The sequence below is a fragment of the Citrus sinensis genome, chromosome 4 (genome assembly GCF_022201045.2).
Source record: "Citrus sinensis cultivar Valencia sweet orange chromosome 4, DVS_A1.0, whole genome shotgun sequence".
In the NCBI taxonomy this organism is placed as follows: Eukaryota; Viridiplantae; Streptophyta; class Magnoliopsida; order Sapindales; family Rutaceae; genus Citrus; species Citrus sinensis.
This window is the reverse complement of record NC_068559.1, coordinates 23,003,879-23,024,163: the sequence shown is the minus strand read 5'-3', so window position 1 is coordinate 23,024,163 and position 20,285 is coordinate 23,003,879. Positions and strand designations below refer to the sequence as shown.

The following is a 20,285-nucleotide window of genomic DNA, read 5'->3' as shown; positions in this document are numbered from 1 at the left end:
TGATATCAGATTTTACAACCATCGTAATCCAATTAAAATGAAAAATGATATACATATTTTGACTTAGGCACATATTTGACTCACCAGGCTCTTGTACAACAAATTGCTTGCAACACTCGTCACAATATTTCTAGGCAGCAATTCGCATCTCGGGAAAAGGAAAAGTTAATATGCATTCACAAGTAAAGCGGACTACAGAATAACTCTTAGTTTATCCTTGTGCTGTTCCTTCTTCCCCACCACTTCTTTTTCACTCTATCAATGGCACCTTCTTCACTCCCAAGCTTATTCAAAATCACCTTTGTTTCCCGTAGGCGTGATCCATAATCTTTCTTCCAAGCTTCGAACATCTGCTTCAACCTTCTAAGCTCCTTGTCTGGATTTAAACTTGCTTCAACCTGACCTGACTTCACTTCCACCAAGAACTTGGCATCGTCACCAAATACTTGGCTCCTTTGATCAAATTCTTCAGCCAACCGACTAATGACACTCAAACCTGCACTCATTGGTCTCACACCATTGCTCTCTTGGCCCTTGCAATTACTTCCCGTATCCCAGCTGTACTCTACTTCATCACTTGCATTGACTGATGCATCAGAATTTCGCTCTGAATCATCTATAGCAAGACTTTTCTTTGCAATAGAAAGACTGGATTGCAGGGATCTCATTTGCTTTTGCCACACTTCTTCCATGGACTTCATTTTCTGCTCATATTCAGACCAACGACTCTCATATTGCTGGAGTCTTTGATGAAGAATGTCATTTTCCTCCTCTTTCTCTCTGAGAGCAGCCTCAGCTTTAAGAACTCGACGCTGTAACTCAGCAAGAAATGATGCTTTCACCAGCACCTCATCTGAATCATTACCCTGTAAGGGATTTAGGTTTAATTTAGCATTTTACATGCAAACAAACAGGTAACTCCAAAAATAAAAAATGCCAGGACTGGCTTAATATAAATTGATTGCCGAGAAGCTGTACCACACACTCGTTAGTGGCAAATGCAATTCCATCTTCCCCACATTGGTCTAGGGAATTTTACTTATAAACTTTGCAAGAAATGCCATTTGTGCAAGTAAGAAATTAAAATTAGGGTTAGTGGAAAGACATGATAAATTTTCTCCCAAGATTCATAGGAAGTATGAGATAGATGCAGCTTCCTTTTTTCCAAACACAAAGTAACTAAGGAATGCTATCATTTAAGACATATGAAACCAAGTGCGAGATTCGTACTGCTTGTATCAAGTATGAGTGAAGCAGCTTAGAAGAAAAAAAGCTATAATGAATAGATAAGTATTACCTTGCTTTCCACGGACTTCAACAAGCATATGTCTCCTGAGCATCTTCTAACCAACCAACCACGGATAACTGCAGGAAAAAGTAAAAAATAAAAAATAACACGAGTTACGAACAATGTAAAGCAAATAAGCCACCAACCAGGTTATTCAGGTACTTACTTTTGGCCACAAAATTGATTGTGTTGACCCCATCCAACTCACACATTCATGCATGATAAGTGCTTTCTTTTTCTTTTGTGGGTGATTATATTTTTTTTTCATTTTTTTTTTGGGAGAATAGGTGGTTAGATTTAAGTGTACTACAGCTGACTTTTAAATTTATTTGTACAATAAGACGTAGGATCCACGCGTGAAATTGACCAAAAAAACATAAGGCAGCCCCATTCAATGACATTGCTTTATAAATATACATTTCAAATGCAAATGATTGCAAGCTCATCTTTCTTTACAGGATTGAACCCACAAGCCAACAAGAGAACTAAATTTTACCTGATTGTATCATGATTGAAGAATACTTTATATTCTTGAGCTTTTGCCTAGCAACCCTGCTTTTAATCTGCCTTTGTATAACAACAGCAGCTCTATGTCTTTGCAGCACAAGCGCATATTCCTTTCTGATTTTCTCTCCCCGGATAACTGAAAGAATAATAAAGGAATCAGCAACTCAATTGTTTTCTGAATAGTTTGTCTTCCTACAACAGAAATAGAAGATAACAAGGCAATACATGACTGAAGAGCAACAATTCCTCTTCTAAGCTCCTTGAGGCAAAGTCGAGCTTGGTGTCCTCTGAAGCAGCTTTGAACACGTAAAATCCCATGAAGGGTACGGTTTCTCGTATCCTCAAGCATCCCAATCTGCATAAATTTACCATGTCACATTTATTTCAGTAAAAAAATAGCATATCTAAAGGACGCCAAAGATACAATTGATAGATAGCCAAGCCGGGACAGTGATGAAAGGCAACATTTTAGAACTTAGCATTTCTTAACACTAAAAGATCTACTACGAGTTTTAACAGTAAATGATATCTATATCCCCAGGCCCAGTATTTGTCCCAAACTTTAAACAATTCCATATATCAGTTGGCGCTGCAAATTATTCCAGGAATGAAATTAAATTCATATGTTTATTTTTTCATGTTTTGTCCATGGGATCCATTTTCTCTCTCTCTCTCTTATGGAGTCCCGAACAGAGAAGCATTATCCAGATAAAATGAGATTGCTGACAAATTCGTTCATCATCAGTATAAGCGACATAATTCAGTAATTGAGAGATAGATAAATACTTATAACAGGGGAAGAAGAAATAGGAATAGTAATTAGATGATACCAATCACCAAAGGAAAAGCAGAAATACTGGAAACTAAGCCAAAACTCTCATATAAAAAATCTCTCAATCCTAAACAGCACATATAAATGAAGGGATTGCATCAAATCCACCAAAGGTACCCAACCAGAAATGATACTTCATCAATTTCAGGTTAGCAACAGTAAACAATGACATTACTTGGAATCTGAGTTTTAGTCATAGGTGAGACAAGACTGACAGCTCCACCAAGTCTATACCTTTCTTTGAATAATAAACTTGCTAAACAGCAAAACGTGACCCAGAACAACATTCTCAAAAAAAAAAAAAAGAGCAATCACTCACTTTCATTGCTTACCTGTCCAGCGCGGAAAAACAATTTTGTGTAGCCAACTTGATACATCTCTGGCAAAATGTTGAACTGATGAAGAATTGCAACTGAAACACTAAGTGGATCCTGGGATGCAACACTCTCCAGCAGAAGAAAACCGTACCTGAATGGATAAGAAAAGTTAACATAGGAAATGAAACATATATATAATAATTCAGGAAACTTTCACAGGAAAAGGAAAGACTATTCCTGTTTCTTTACCTTCTCGCAAACTTCTGATGAGACATTCTGGTAGGAAAGCCAGACCTTGATATTCGAACTACCTCCAAGACTCCACAACATCTCAGCTGCTGCAGCACAAGTCCTTGCTCGTACAATCCCGGAGATTGGAAATTGTTGGGCTTTATACAACGTATAAAATGTGGAGTCGTGCTCTCCAGCCGTTGCATCAATTGAAATAGTTGACCCTAAATCCAGAGAGTAATAAAGGTAATATAATAAGCAAATGAATCAGCTGTGATCCAGTAGAATTATTCATTTCAAAAGCACTGAATTTTACAAACGAAAATTTCTTAAATGGCTGATTATCTATTTCCATTTGTGCAGTCAAAATCATGTGTAAGATTTAAGTTACAGAAGTTTAATGTACTAATAGGCATGTAACTTGATTCAACACTATCTTATTGACCTCTTCTCAATGATAGATGGAAAAAAAAATTGAAACCAAGCTAAAATAATTATTCTAGGATAAAACTCAAGAGGAAATATCACAATATCAATTGTACATTCAAATCAACAGACAATAGGACACAATACCTAGATTCCAAGAAACAGCATGTCCATGCAATTTTTTTTCCAACTATACAGGCTGTACATATTGTCATGCTAGTGAAACATATGACCTGTACCTTAAACTTTGTTGCAACACTTAGCTTTTGGGAATCTGCTCCACCTGCTTTATACAAAGGACCAACTACAGGTTTATTGGATTGAGAAAGCATATTGGAAGCAAAAATCTGAGGAAGGTGGCATGAGCAAGAAGACAGAAGTTCAATGGAATCCAAGTGCAATAAGTCCCTGTTCTTCTCCAAAAATCCGGTTGTGTCATATATAACCTGGGTGAAAAACCAGGTGGAGCTATCAAATAGTCGGTAAGCAAGAGGAGCAAAAAGAAACAAAAGCAACAACTTTTCTAGCACATCAATGATTCACAAGTTAAAGTAACAACCATGCAACAAAGCATTGGACATCTAAATATTGGCATCAGATTATCGGATTGGCTCTAGAATATTTAAAGAAACGGTAGTGAACCTCCATTTGACCTTCAAAAAATTTATTTATTACAACTGAATTATGAGAAGAAAAAGAAAAAGTAATGTTCCCATTTGAAAACAAATTTTAAAATATAAAAGTAAATACCTCCCCTGCATAATGTGAGACTGTGAAGGATTTGTCTCGTTCCCCTCTGAAGCAAGGATTAGAATTTAAATGCTGCTTTAGCTTGTTGGCAAACGTCAAATCTGTGCCATTTGGAAACGTTGACTCTTCATCTAACAAAGACAATAACCCCAAGGGCTTCTGCATGAAATCAAAATAATAAGAGTTTGAAGGATTTAATTAATTCAATATGTATTAGGTAGAAAACATTAGTACTAGCACTCTCAAAGATTTTCTTATCAGCACTAATGGGCAGGTTGAATAAGCACCAGTGCCCAATTGAAAAGAAAGGAAAACCAAAATACCAAATCAACCTAACACCCCAAGTGCCCATTGACCTAGCGATCACTGACACTAGACTTCAATATAACATGCAAGGGGTAAGAGCACGAAATCTTCCCAATCGGTCCCAACAGAACAAATTGGAGCTAATAAAAAATCAAATGATCCACATGTCAATTTCACATAATGTTGTTAACAAGGTGCAATTACTAAAAATTGAGCAATACGGTAAAACCTCCACTGTACTAAATTAATAATCTCGCTAAATCCATAAGATGATAATTTTTTTTTTCAAATTTTTAGGCCCGCTGTAAATATAAATTAATAATTAGTCAAATACAAAAATATTAATAATAAATAACACATAAAATTCATAATATTAATGAAGTTTTTTTTCTTGACAACAATTTTCTCAATTCAACTATTTTAAAAAATATGCATCTAATTAGTGACTACAAATAAAAATAGTGACCAATGTATTTATAGAGTTTATGTTCTACGTACTTTAAGCATCTGAAAGACTTTATCTTCTATGGTATTAAATTTCAAAAATATGTATATCACTTTTATCTCTATGTACAATGTACTTACATTAACTTTTGGCTTCTATGCACATCTTCATAACATCTATTAATACTTTTGTATATAAATGATAACTTTTGAAATTCATACATGAATTTTGGTCAAAGGAATAGTACAGTACCAAGATGACACAAGTAATTAAAATATAAAAAACTCCTCTTAAATTAATAAATATTCATTTAGCAATAAATTAATAAATTATTCATTTATTGATAAATAAATAACTTCATTAAAATAATATTTTTCTTAGTCCCAACAATATTATTTTATAGAGGTTTTAATGTATTATACTTCCCAAGTAATATCCCAGTATTTCCATCGCAAGTGATGATGTGGCACACATATATCAAATGACTAGTTTCATAATTTGTAAAATTACTTATTACTCCGTTCTAGCATCTAATTGACGAATCTCACATCACTTGAGATTAAATAGTTGGGATACTAGTTCAGAAGTGTAGCATTACTCCTACAAATTTTGATCTACTTCCACTCATCAAAATGTCTATTATTTGTAGAGCTTGAAAATTAAATAACAAAATGCGAAGCACCTTAGCACTTAAAATGTTCATAGAAATTTTTTTCTGTTGTTATGGATGCAACCATGCAAAACATGAAGAAATTACCTGTTAGGTCAGCTTGTATGAAAATTCCAAAGGCATGACACACCACAAGATAAAAAATGTAACATAGGAAGACGCCCTTGGTGGTTAGCACAAATACTCTAAGTTGAGTCAATGGGCTTGGTACCTTTTCAAAAAGATTAAGACAGTCTTTGTTGTCTTCAAAATCAACTTTTGCCCAGTCAATGCCATCTTGGATATATTCCTAGAAAATAAATAATAATATCCGATAAGTATTAGCACCACAAGCCAGGATCTTTTATACCATAAATCTATAACCTTATCTGTGCTATGTTCACAATCTGTAATAAAGGTTACCTCCTGCTCCAGCTTGAACAAATGACGATTAAAGTGTTGCTGTAATCTCTCATTTGCATAGTTTATGCAGAACTGCTCAAAACTATTTCTCTGCAGAAACAAAATTCTCCAGGGTAAGTAACTACAAACAGAAAGATAAAAGGAAGAAAGAGGAACACAGTAAAGTAATAATTCTAACATACATCAAATGACTCGAAGCCATAAATATCAAGAATGCTGATGGATCTGCCAGTCCGTCTTTTGCCAACTGCAAGTGACTTGTTAATTTGTTCCACCAGCCACTCAAATAAACAAGCATAGATTGATTTTGCTAAAGCATCTCTGGTATCAGTGGCCTGAAAGATGTAGAAAAATATGTTGACCACCAATGGTTTTAAAATTTAATTTTAATAAGATTAAAAATGTCTGTCAGGTGATAATTGATAGTCAAGGAGATTCAAAATTTAGATAAATGAATTTGTTATTTGAAGATATTCCAACTTTCTCATGTGGTTGCAAACTTACAATCCACTTTGCTCAAGTTATCATGGTATAATAGGCTATGAAGATTATCTACCAAAGCGATTATGATTTCTCCATAAAAGTTCTCACCTGCGAAAGTGTAAGGTTTTGGACAATAGTATCATTCCCAACTCTCATTTTGCGGGTTGACAAAGCTAGCTTCAGCTCCCCAATGTCACATCCAATCAATTTAGCAACAGTGATTAAACCTGAACATGAAAAAAAGGAAACCAACTCCAATGAGCTCAGGAAAAACTCAAGCAGCAATCAAACAACCATGAAGCCTGTCATGAATGGTACAGTTAAGTGATTTTCTGATCCAATGTACTTGACATACACACCAATATATCAATGTCTCTGCTAGTTATGTAAATCACATAGTAAAAATTTTACAACATGTAGTGACTTTCAAAATGGGGCAACGACAATAAATTTAAACAAATTTTTAGTCAGCAATGGACTCCATATTTAGAGTCACATTAAATCTACAGTACACTGATGCCTAATAGAGATGCATTTCAGAACCCGTGCGTTTAGTTCGATATTAGGCCTTGAAAATAATCCTATGAGATAACAGCCAGCATACTAACTCATAATTTGCGATTACAGAGTTCAGTTCCTGACAAACTGATCTGTTGCCTCCAAGGTTAGCTGATAATTCATAAAAGACATAACTTGCCAAAAGTGTATTATATACACATGTTTTGTGTGTGTGCGCTTTTAACCAATATCTAATTACTGGACAACAAGCATTATTGGCACTCAAAGTGCTCATACAAGATCATGGTTCCAAGTCACCTTGGGCTGCGCAAAACTGTTCACCTAATTTATGCAAATAATGAATATCTCCAAACATAAAATGGAATAGCATGCCATGGATAAATGAAGAAACTACCATGCAACTGTCAATATCTAGGGAACTTTAGGGCTTGACCCGAACTATAACCTTGTAACCATAATTGCTGCACTACGTATGACTTTCCCCCTTAAATTTTTCTGAAATGCATACTTAACTAACTTTTGTCATGCAGCCATAAGGGAGGAATGTGGTTAATCAACCAAACTAAATCTCCTCTATCCTTACTTTGGAGAAGAAAAAATATTTTTTTCTTCCAACTTTTTGCTTCAAGATAAACAACAAATCCCCAAAAAAGTTATATCTTCCAATCAAAGTCATCCTTGTTACATTAGATACTGGTGATTCTCACCTTCATCTGCCACAGGTTCAACATGGTTTTCATTATCAATAACGGTAAAGGAGACATTTCCTAGCCACAGTACTGCAGCAAGCATAGCAAATACACTCTCCTGGTCTTCTTTGCTTACATGGACAATGTCCAGCGCTTCCTGAAAAAGCCATTAAGGTCCGTATGCACATTGACTACTTATTTTGAAAACGAAAATGGCAATATGAAAATCTAAAATGGATGGAAGAAATTTACTTCCTGAGAAGAGAAGTTACCACAACAATGCGAAATTGTTCAGCATCATCAACCCCATTGATCGAATAACAACTACTTTGTCTCAAATACTTGTACTCTTTTGCACTCATCAAATTTAACTTCTCTGCATTTCAATAATCAATAAACAAATACTAAGAAAGGCTCAAAAAATATAGTTGTAAATAAAATATTTAACAAAAGTCTCCAGTCTCCAAGATAACTTTAACCAGTAATTTAATGCTGGAACCTAGCTTATGGATTCCAGAATCCATAATCAAAGGAAAGAACAAATGCAACACAATCAATATGGAAACCACATGGTTCATCTTTAAGAAGCATTGTTCATAAGCATGGTTCATCTTTAAGAAGCATCCAGTAACTATAAAGTTAACCATAACCATAACCATATATATTGACTCACTAATATTGATGCATACAAGGACATTAAGAAGTGGGATTGCAGTAGTAATAACTCTACTAGACTTCAGATTTCAACCATGGAGACAATTTTGATATGCAACAATGCTCACAGGCAAATCATCATTAGAATGAAAATACTCAAATGGAGAATGCTTGCATTCAAGAAAATCATTTGGTGATAAAAATGTGTCATAAGAGACATCAAACACAAGTGGTAAACAACCTCTAAGTGCAGGTGGAGCTCCAACACAAAGTTGATAAAATATATGATATGCCCTTTCTCCCTCCGCACATTGGACCACTCTAGACTGTTCAGAAAAGAGTAAGTTAATGTACAAGTTATTTAAAGACAGAATGAAATAAATTGAAAAGTTTAACGATAATAAATTAGAGGAAGAAAGTTTACCTTCTCAAGTAAAACTGCATAATTAGAAGGGAATTAGAAAATTATGTCAGATTTAAATTCCAAAATAAAAAATAACAATTATAATAAAAATATCAGCTTAAACAACACAAGTCATCTTACAAGTTTGAATATTGGCACCCGAAATCTTTCCAGTTTCACTAAAGTGAATTTCTATCAGCTTTCCCTGTGCATATTCATCAGAAAATCAATAGTTGCTACATAAAAGGCAAAAACTTCAAGAATTTTCATTTCGTAGTACTAAAACCAACTCAGGAACATTGAAGAAGTACTAAAAAATCTTAAGATGTTCATGCACAGAACGGGGAGCTTACAAAGCGACTTGAGTTGTCATTTCTTGATGTTTTCGCATTACCAAATGCTTCTAAGATTGGATTAGTCTTCAAAATTTCATATTCTATCCCACTGCCTCCACCAAGTGCAGCCAAATATTGCATTGCTATTTTTGCTGTCTCAGTCTTTCCTGCTCCACTTTCCCCACTGAACAAGGAAATGACTATCAGCATCAATAGATGTACATATGGATACTTTTAGAAACAGCACAGACTTTAAAGCGTGAAACCTCCAAAGTTAAATTCTGTTCCTGAATTTGGTCACATTACAATGCCAGATTTCATGACAGCATTAAGGTTACAAATTATACTGTACAAATGAATATTAGGGATTTCTTAAATAAGCAAAAGTGAATTTAAGTAAGGCACCTAGCCAGCCACCAAAGAATGGAGAAATATAAGTGAGGGAAATGGGTTACAAACTTTCTATTTTCCTTCGATCAGAGAGGGCTTACAGTGAGGTACCCTTAAAACAGCAGAAAAATTCCTCTTAAAAACATTTTTTTATCATGTCTTTCACACACCAAGAAAGCCAAAGAGGTGACACCCCACCACCAGGAAGATCCTTCACAGATCAAGTTCATTCTGTATGTTCTTAATACTATTGCTTATGCAAGGCCTGTTCAATCTCAACCCCTGCCAACAGTTACTGGGGGGTCCACCATAATAATTCATCTATACAGCCCCCACAAAAAGGAAACTCCACTCAACTTTCACATCAATCCCAGCATCAAGAAAGCCAAAGAGGTGACACCCCACCACCATGAAGGTCCTTCACGGATCAAGTTCATTCTGTATATTCTTAATACTATTGCATATGCAACGCCTGTTCAATCTCAACCCCTTCCAACAGTTACTAAGGGGTCCACCATAATAATTCATCTATACAGCCCCCACAAAAAGGAAACTCCACTCAATTTTCACATCAATCCCAACATGGTATGAAGGACTCTTTACTGAGAAGTTATTTGACCTCTGTCAATACAATATCACCAACTCAATGAGAACTGATACTGCAAAGCATCTCAAAAACTTTACCGTATTTCAGTCACTCAGGCTACTTCAGCCGATAAGCCACCCACTACACACTTTAGAAAACTTTGAAAGGGGCATCATAATTTAAAACCAATCCACCATCTTGGTAACGTGCAAAAGCTTTTAATAAGGACAACTATAGAGTTGGCATCTAAAAAAAATAAGTGTCCATAATCACAAATGAATAAATCACTCGTTCCAATATGAGATTATGAGATTAAGCGCCATTACAACAGCTTCAAATTCCAGATCTAATAGATGCAATAAAACTAATATGAGACTTTAGCAGTAACATGCAAAATGCAAATTTGTCCATCCTCTATCCTTCGATTATTTGCACTTGTCAAACAAACCATTGAGATGTAAAGCAGGTACTATGTATCTAAAATTCAAGAATTAAAGAAAAAGGCATGTATAATTCCAACTAACAATGAATGGCACATATGTAGTATGACATAAAGCACCAAAAGGAAACAAAGGTACCAAAGTCCATACCCAAATGAGAAACTTAAAACGAAAGCATGCAGCAAGAGCTGCAATATATGGTTTAGTCATCTACACATCCATTACCACCAAAAGGAGACTAAGAATGATAGAAAGATATAATCAAGTTGGTTATAGTCTACAAACCTTATAATGATGGATTGATTAACTTCATCTGGAAATAAAGACAAGCCCAAATAAGTATATCGTACAAATATAAGAACTCTCAAACAGCGAACTCAATTGTGTATAATTATTGACCCAAAAAAAAAAAGGAAAAGAAAAGCACCTCGTATCATTTCACGTATGGCCGTGTCAGTAATAGCATACACATGCGGACTCTCAATAGACTTGCTCTTATAAGCTTCAATATAGTAATTTCCATATAAAGGAACTTTCTTAAAGGGATTTATGGCAACCAATACAGGACCTGCTTTTGTCTAAATAGCACATAATTATAACACTAAAGATATTAGGAAAAAGTTGGAAATATGTACCTGATTGAAAAGCAAACATAACATTACTATGAAAACACTTACATAAATCATGTCTTGCTTGTATCTATAGTGGAGATTGTACAGTACCGAAGGTTCATTTAAATAGCTAAGTTGCATGAGATCATCAACACCATCAAGGATATCAGGATTTGCTGAAACCAAGTTTTCAGATTTCACCTTTAAAACCTAAATTATGGACATAAAAAAGTTAGAAAAATATTCAATATACATCAACTTGGACACAGCATTTTCAAAGTTTCCGTGTCTCACTTACTTTGCCCTCAGGCAGAGAAATAACCGACTCAGTCCCTGATATGGACAATATTTTCCCAAGCTCCCAATTCCCATTTGGAAGTTGAAACCAAGACTGAAGCTTCTGAAACAGTAAACTTTGATGTATGAATAACTGATGCAAATTTGAAAAAATACCACAGCCATATGTCAACGACTGAAAGTTGCTGCATTTGTCAAGTCAGTGATTGCTCAGAAATCATATGACCAGAACATATTCAAATATTCATAAAGACGGACATGTAGAAATAAACAAGCAGTTAAATAGAAATAAAATTAAACGTTACTAACTTTATAAAGAGTTCTATTATTGTGATACATCATTCTTACATTGATAAATTACTAACTTACTATAGAGTTCTGCTATGTGATACATCATTCTTACATTGATAAATTACTAACTTAATATAGAGTTCTAATATTTGATACCTCTTTCTTGAATGGATAGATTTTTCTATATTATGCAGCTTTACACCAGCATATACAATAAACTTTTATAAACAAATGGCCAATAAAGCACATTTTGGACAGTTGTTCAAACGCCAAGAGACCTAATCTAAATATGGAAGGATCAGGTATGTAATGAGTCTTTCATTTCTTTTTTTTATAACGTAAAATGTCAACTAAGCTTGAAGGGGCAGATCTAGGAACCTTTCTGTCATGGAACAGTGATGCTGAGTTCAGATCAGATGCATTACTATGTCGATTAGGGATTTTAAAAATCTTGAGCCCCATACCTTCCCTCACCTAATAATCCAAGAAGTTTGTCTTGACCAAATGGTCAACAGAACAAGCAGGTAAAGCAAGTTTAATTTCACTAAGGGAAGAGTTGGTTAGTGAACCTGACTTTATCACACAATTTTCTTATTATGTATCAAATCTGTTCGCTGCTACAAGATAGCATTGGAACAAAATCCAACGTTTTACAACATACTAGTTTGCCTTATGCTATGGGAAGCTACTTCCATCAAAGAACATTGAATACAAAGGAATAAATATCAACAAAACCAAAAGGGCCACATACATTACCTCCTTTACATGTTAATCACTCAGGACATTAAAGTGAAAATGAAAACTGCACATGATGTCCAATGCACAAAAAACTGTGATGAGCTACAGCATGACAAATTTATTTAAAACTATACTTATACATTCCCAAACATCACAGTAGGTAAAATTGGTTGTTTCTAAGATTTACCAAGAATAAAAGTAACTACTATCTTAAAAAGAATAGAAACAAATGCCGAATTAATGTATCTGTGCAATGAAGAAAAATCCAAGACCTAAAGCTTTTCTTCTCTACATTCAAATGCCAAAAAAGAAGATAATAAGACACTGAAAAACTGCTATATTATATAACATGGTTAGTTCCCAAGACATTTTAGACAGTTCTATTTATTCAGTCTAGCTAGAATGGTAAACAATGGCAATTGTTGGGGCAATTAAATCTATAAGGATCAATGGTAAGAAAAATACCTGAAGAAATGAATTAAAAGTTTCTTCGTTATAATAACATGCATGAGGAAATAAATTTTTATGAAAAAAGAAAAAAGAATATTGTGTAATGTACATGAAAATCAGTACAAACAAAGATATGAAGCTCAGAAAAATTAACCTTGAAGCTAATTAGAACAAAATTTCAATCATAATGCACAAACTAGTAAAGCAACATATATTCTGATTAGTGATTACCATCAAACAAAAGCCAAAAAATACCTTTTTCCCAGCATAGGAAGTGGTGTCACTCCACCTACGATCAGTATGGGATGCTGAGACTGAAGGCAAAGGCGAAGCTGCAGAATCCAAGTCTTCATCACCCACAGAAGGCCTGTCCTCAACCACAATGTTGTTCCCACAGTATGGCGATTCCTCATTTTCACCTTCCTCTACAAACTCATTCCCTAACTCACCATTTTCAGGAACACTTAAACTGGCAACATCACTATGTCTGAAATTCACATCATCGGATTTTTCAACCTGATCGGATAAGGGTGAACCAATGAACCTGAAATCTACAGGCAACGATTTGATGGATTGAAAGGCAGGCTGGACCCGAGGTTTCTGCGACATTTTCTCTGATCCTGAGGAATGATTTTTGTGTTATGCCAATGGATAAAATAATTGACATAAAAAAGCTCAACTTTTCCACCAAAAAAGTTATATCAAACTTTAACAAAAAAAAATATCAAATTAACATAATGGCGGGGACCATGATTACAGATATAAGACCCTAGTGAGTTCATGAATTAACTCAATCACAGCATTATCAAGTTCCAAAAACAGATGCTAAAGCTTGAAGTACATTAAATCAATACAAGTCTCAAGCAAACAAACATGAACCAAATTTAAGATATTAAACACTAGAAACTTCAAATTCTCGATCCGAAATCATCAAAAAAGAATAGAAATAAAAAAATAAAACCTAATCTCCAAACATTAAACAAACTCTTTTCAGAAATATGCTTTTCATCCGGTTGCTAAAGAACATAACGAAACTCAAAATAATCAAAATTTAGACCCATAAAGCGTCACTTTTTACAACATCCAGAAACTCAAATTTTCTTTGGCTTTCTTCCACTTTCTCGGCAACCAAACAAACACACTTTTCCAGAAGCATAGAATCTTCCAAATCCAAACTGATCTAGTGGCAATTTGAGATCTCCAAACTTTCAACAGAAAAATAGTAATAATAAGATACTCTAATAGTCTATTACTACTTACTTTCAAGAAGTCGAAGGAAACTTGAGATTCTCACTTCTCAGGAATGTATTTACAAGCTTCGATCGATCTCAAAACCACAACAATAACTCCTCATTACAGCGAGAGGTGAACTTTCATTTTCTCTAAATTAGAACCTCAAAGGAAGCAAAAGATAAAATTACTAAAACAGTATATACTCCGTAGCAAAGACGGTATACGAAAGTGAGAGAGTGTTTGGTAACTGAGAAAATGAAGAGAGAAGAAAAAATAGAAAATGAATACAAAATCCAAGGCGTGAGGAGATTAAGCAGCTTTTGTTCCTCCTCCCTCCTCCTCCTTTTTTTTCTTTTTTTATTTTCCCCTCAGCTTCACATCACATAAAAAGAAAAATTAAAAAAACTTTAAACTCCTTTTCTGAGATTTCTATTTTGCCTTTATCTTTCATTTGAATTTTGGGGGGTTTTTCACGCACCAACCAAATTTAAAAGACGGGTTGATGCTTAACGACCATTATGCCCCTGTTTATTTTGATTTTGATTTTTTGAACTAATCCAATATTTTGAAATTATTTAAAAATATCAATGCAAAAATATTTTCAAGATGTAAATTACAAAGTCTATACGTAAACACTAATTTATTCATTATTTCTATAGACGGTTTTTTTTAAATAAAAAGTAGTATATTTTGGAAACCATTTTAACCCGACAATAATTTAGTTTAATTTTAGAAAGATCCAAATTTATATAAAAATATAGGTAATTTTATTTTGTTTGAAAAGTTGCGAGTCATTTATTTCAATAAACTAGCATTTGTGAGGCACTACTCTTCTTCCTCTTACTAATTCCTTTTAACCATGAGAAATTGTTTAGTGTGCTGCTTTAATGGTTTTGTAATTTTAACCAAAATATTGAAACTGCCTTATAATCTCCTTATAATATGTCAAAATACTCATTTACTTGGATTTGAACTTATTTATTCAATTACAGCATTTTCTATCAACTGAGAATGTGGCCCAAATTTTTAAATCCTAACCACGCAAGTACTATCAATTATCCATCACCAATAAATGTGATGGTTTGTTGAAACTTGATGCATGGTTTCTACACAATCCAACGTTTTTTTTTTTTTTTTTGTGGCAGTGCATTTTTCTATTTACGTTGGTCGTTTCATTTCATGTATAAAGATAAAACATGTATCTTATCAACAACTATTGGTCAATATTTATAAAATGTCAATACGGTTAAAATTTAATGATTGAATACTAAAACTAATAATAGCATCTTCAATATGAGTAAAAATTTTTATTCTAAAATGAACAATATGTTATAGATTAATAGATATGGTGGTTACTCGTCATTTATTATCAATATTTTGAAATTAAAATAATTTACCGTGGAATTTAAATGCAGTCAATAATTCCTGCACCGTCCCTCTTGTTGTATGTTTAATGGTAATTAATACAGGGTTCCTTCAAAATCATAACGTTATAAATGCTTGTAAAAACAAAGCGTAAAATTGGTAAACAGTCTGATATATATTGGGACAATTTTGTCAATTTCTTTCATGTGCAGGAAATTAAGGAACGGTCCTAATAATTAGCTTCACGAATTGGGAAGGGATGGAGTGAGAGGAAAGTCAGCAGCCGTGGAGGGAGTCAAAGGTTCAAAATACGACCGTCGGATGAAGAATGAACGACCAGAGATGAAGTACACGTGGAAGCGAGAGCAGCAGAGCTTTTCTTAGAAGCCGGCAAAACGTAAACTGGTTAAGGTGTAATGCACTGATACTGTCTGCTCGCATTTACAAAATGTTATATCTGATGAGTGGGTCCCACGGGAAGACTTCGGAAATCGCAAACCTTAGAATGAAAATATAATATCCAATTTATTTATTTTGTTTTTTCCGTCTAACATATGCGTTTCAAAATATATTGGACGTCGTTTTAGAGTTTTGAGAAGATAAAAGTCATAAAACGTCGAAGTGTGTAGTGTGGAGACTAGAGAGGGAGTTTGTACTTCATACATTTGGCGAAAGAATAGGGAGAGAGAGTTAACTCCTCCTACGCACCGGCACAATTGATGCGTACACGTTAGAACGTCAAGCGATGAAAAGTATATTAAATTAATTTTTCTTTGACAGGAAAATGAAAGAGCATATTGATTGAAAATAAGTACCAAGTAATCCGCAATGAGATTCAATTATATGACGTGGAACGTTCTTCCTCACGATTCCTCGTCTAATGTGACATAAATTTATTAGTCAAATAAAAATAAAAATTAATAAAAATAATTTACCTGAGTTAAGAAGTAGTTATACAATCAATTGAATTATACCCCTTCGTTTATATAAGAATTTATAATTCTATTTTTACTTGAATAGTAAACTCTCTGTTTGAGTATAAAAAGACGGAGCATGATTAGATGCATTCTTGCGTAAATCTTGCTCTCCTTAGCGTTTGGGGTAGTAGAAAACCTCCTCAGCTCGTAAGAGGCTTCCTTGAATTGAGAAAATGCGAGTATGTTTTTATACAAACGTGCTCACACGAGATCCCACAATGAGAAATTTAAACCAAGTCAGCCTGAAGATTTGGTCATAAGTCAACATGCAGATCTCTTCTAAAGAATCAGAACACGAACTTGATCCACTAACGACTATTTCCTCAATCTAAGGTCGTGGGTTTCAGACGTTTATAAAAACCGTAAAAAATTCGAACTAAGTAAAAAATCTCTTTCTCTGCCATTGAGCTCTTTTCTTTTTTTTCTCTCTATTTCCAATATTTTTTTTTCAAGATTTTCTCATATTTCTTTTAAAGCTTTCTTGTTTAAAGGCAACTATAAAAAGCAATGTGAGTTGTGGCATAAGTTTTTCTAAAAGACTTAAATAACTGACTTAAGTGTCGAAAGGTTTATGCTATAAAAACCTTTGGTGTTCCTCTAATCATTCTATACGAACGCAAATGATCTTTCGAAGGAGGTGTTTGTGGTTTGCGTTATCTGCTCGAGTGGAAAGTAATAGTGTTAACTGTTTCCCGATAAAACAAATTTAAGTGTTGTCGTGGACACCTGATCGCAACAATCTCGACCTGATTTCTGCATCAACTCTCTCATTCTTACAATATATGTAGATAGTTGTGGTTATGTATCATGCAGTACAATTTCAAGGCTATTATAGAAGGACTAAAATGTCACTCTTTCAAATTACATTTTAACCATAAAAAAGGTCAAATTTTAAAGTGATATTTCAAACTTTCATTATATAAACAATTAACATTAAGCTATGCATAAAAGAAAGATTGTAATCATGATTGAGCAAAACAACCCATTAAAACACCATTAGGAGATTTATGAATAATGTAACTCCCCAATGATAGGATTACTTTCCAAGAGCTCATAAATGTTAAAGAGATTGTCAGTTTTATTTATTGAGATTAATATTATGAAAATAATAAAGAAATAAGTAGTATGTATTAATTTCAATAGGAAAAAGAGATAAAATTGAAAAGTGCCAAAATATATATACCCGATCTACTAGAATTAAGATATTTTAAAATAGAAAAAATGATAAAAAATTAATCACAATTTGTAGACATACTTAAGTCGTTGATACATCGAATATTTATTTGAATAAGTGAAAATGTTATTATAAAAATAATTATCAAATGACAACGTAAATAATTTTTATTTATACAATGTGATATGATATCTCATCAGCGCGCCAGATCGCAGGTGCCAATCTGCATAGCTGGCTGTGCCATACGATCGAACGCAACTGGACCCACGGATGCAATCTCAAAGTAGAACTACCACATCACATGTACTGACCCCACCAAAAAGTCAACATCAATAAACCTCCATGATAAAACCAATTTGTTGATTGAAACAATCATGTGGAACCACTTGATCTCTTGACGTTTGCGAGGGACTCTACATCCAAATTTGTCCAAAAGTAAAGCCGTCCTTACGTGAAATTAACTCAGTTTAGCCGGGTAGGTCGTGTGGTCAAAACCATTCTGTTCATGTGGCCGAATCTGATCCTATGAGGCTTTGACGTTAACAACTGACAAGTGTGGGTCACGGGTTAACAATTATTTTTCATTTTTTAGGTTTACCTAAAAATTGAAGAACCTAAATTCGCAGGGGCGGCAATCCTACTAGGCCTCCGTCCAAATAAAATAACGTAATGTGAGATCAACAATTAGATTTCAATAGCCATGAAGTGTTTTTGAAGTTCCAAATAGATTCTAAGATCGAATGTATACCAACTATTTATTTTTAAATTAAGAGTTTTTGCGTCTATATAATAGTTAGAAGAAAGTAGCATTCAAATTGTAGAAGAAATATTTTAGAATAAGTTCAGTCTGCGTTGTTAGTGAGGGTTATTGAGTTCCCAAGTGTGGAGTTAATGCTTGATTATAATTACTGAGCTCTCCTTGTTTAGTAAAAATGAATTTACAGATGTTTTAAATTATAATTTACAAAAATCAAGCTAGAAAATTACGATAAATATGTGTTTAAAGCGAATAATGTCTACTTACATGCTACGCTTGAATTGATCGGCTCTTAGATCAAGGACAAGGCTGTTCCTCTCGGTTTGGTGCGTCGGTGCAGGCCGCGGGCGGATTGAAATCTAAATAGATTATTATATTATTTTATGTTAATTAAGCACTGAAAGTTAAGTAATGCGACAAAACAAAATAATTCACGGCCCAAGCATGAACAGTGAGGGCCAACCAACTTTACCCAGTTTGGGATGTTCTCTTCAAAGATCTACTCATCTACACGCACACAATATAATATCACAAACACACATACACACACTTAAAGTGCCAGAAAAGTTTAAAAAAAATTAAAAACTGCAGCCTTTTAAAAATTTATAATTTGAAATGTTTAAACTGCACGATTTATACATTTTTTTCAAATAATTCCGCACGCACGCGCACACACACATATGCGTGCACGCGACCAAGCACTAACATATGCCGGTAAACTAATTACAGTTGTTAATTAAATAACTAACCCGAGGTTTGACCAGTAATCACAATCATTGATGGTTGGTAATGGTTGTTCAATAATCAATATTGTATTAATTCCTTTGCATGTTAAGAATTTTATTTTATTTTATTTCTTTTGGAGATTTGCATGTTGAGAAAGAATACAATGACATAGTGCCAGCCTATATAATGTTTTAAACGAAATCTAGGGCTCCAGTTGATCCAATTTGGACGAGAAAAAAATAGACGTAATTTTTATAGAATCTTATATATATGGCAGCCTTAAATGTTTGACCTGAAATGGGACAAATAGACTTGCAAAGTGTGAATGGTTTGAATACACCGATGGCGAGTGTTCTAATGGAACTAGATTATATGTATTATATCTGTTTTTCCTTGTTTACCTAAACAATCCCATTATTGAGTAATTAATTTTAAAACTAATTATATATGATAATAAAACGACATGATATGATAATAAAAAGGGTTGATTCACCATCCCATTTCAAGCAAACCCCCCCCAAAAAAAAAAAGGAAGAAGAAGAATATTTGCATAAAAGTTTTGCATTACAAGCTAGCCCAAAAATCCTTATCTTAGGGCAATGAAAAGATATATATGAGCAAAATTCAATGGAAGGTATAACATCAATATACCCCATGTGTTTGTAGTTTTCATAACAGAGAGAAAGTGTGAATGAGAAATAAAATTAGAAAAAGAAAAAGGGGAAAGGGGGGGAGAATTGTAAAGCAAATCACACTCAATTATTAAAGGATAATAAGATGAAGAGCAAGTGCTATGAAAGAGACTACAGAAACTGACTTTATATAATCTCCTTATTTCTTAAGCTTTACAGTAAGGTACCTAGACGGCAAGAAGAAACTAGATGGGTTATGAGTTTATATAGTTAATTAGAGTGCAAAAGGTATTTAGGGTCCCCCACGGATTCTGGCCTTGAAAAGTCAGCTCAGAGTCTCAGACTAAAGCTAAAAAAGTGA

General features: G+C 34.0%; 1 protein-coding gene across 1 annotated transcript; it reads right to left on the bottom strand.

Annotated features, from left to right (window-relative positions):
* Positions 1–24: 24 nt before the first annotated feature.
* Positions 25–14,723, bottom strand: LOC102621697 (myosin-1). The gene is made up of 24 exons (XM_006484436.4): positions 14,321–14,723; positions 13,316–13,680; positions 11,583–11,684; positions 11,351–11,494; positions 11,101–11,251; positions 10,959–10,986; positions 9,276–9,441; positions 9,064–9,127; positions 8,944–8,957; positions 8,761–8,845; positions 8,138–8,241; positions 7,884–8,022; positions 6,766–6,884; positions 6,357–6,509; positions 6,175–6,264; positions 5,984–6,061; positions 4,352–4,510; positions 3,841–4,047; positions 3,194–3,399; positions 2,960–3,095; positions 2,021–2,150; positions 1,785–1,931; positions 1,298–1,365; positions 25–866 (listed from the first exon to the last, which is right to left on the bottom strand). The coding sequence occupies exons 2-24, from the start codon at positions 13,667–13,669 to the stop codon at positions 207–209; spliced, it is 3,504 nt and encodes a 1,167-aa protein (XP_006484499.1). The 5' UTR covers positions 13,670–13,680; positions 14,321–14,723; the 3' UTR covers positions 25–206.
* Between the last annotated feature and the right edge of the window lie 5,562 nt (positions 14,724–20,285).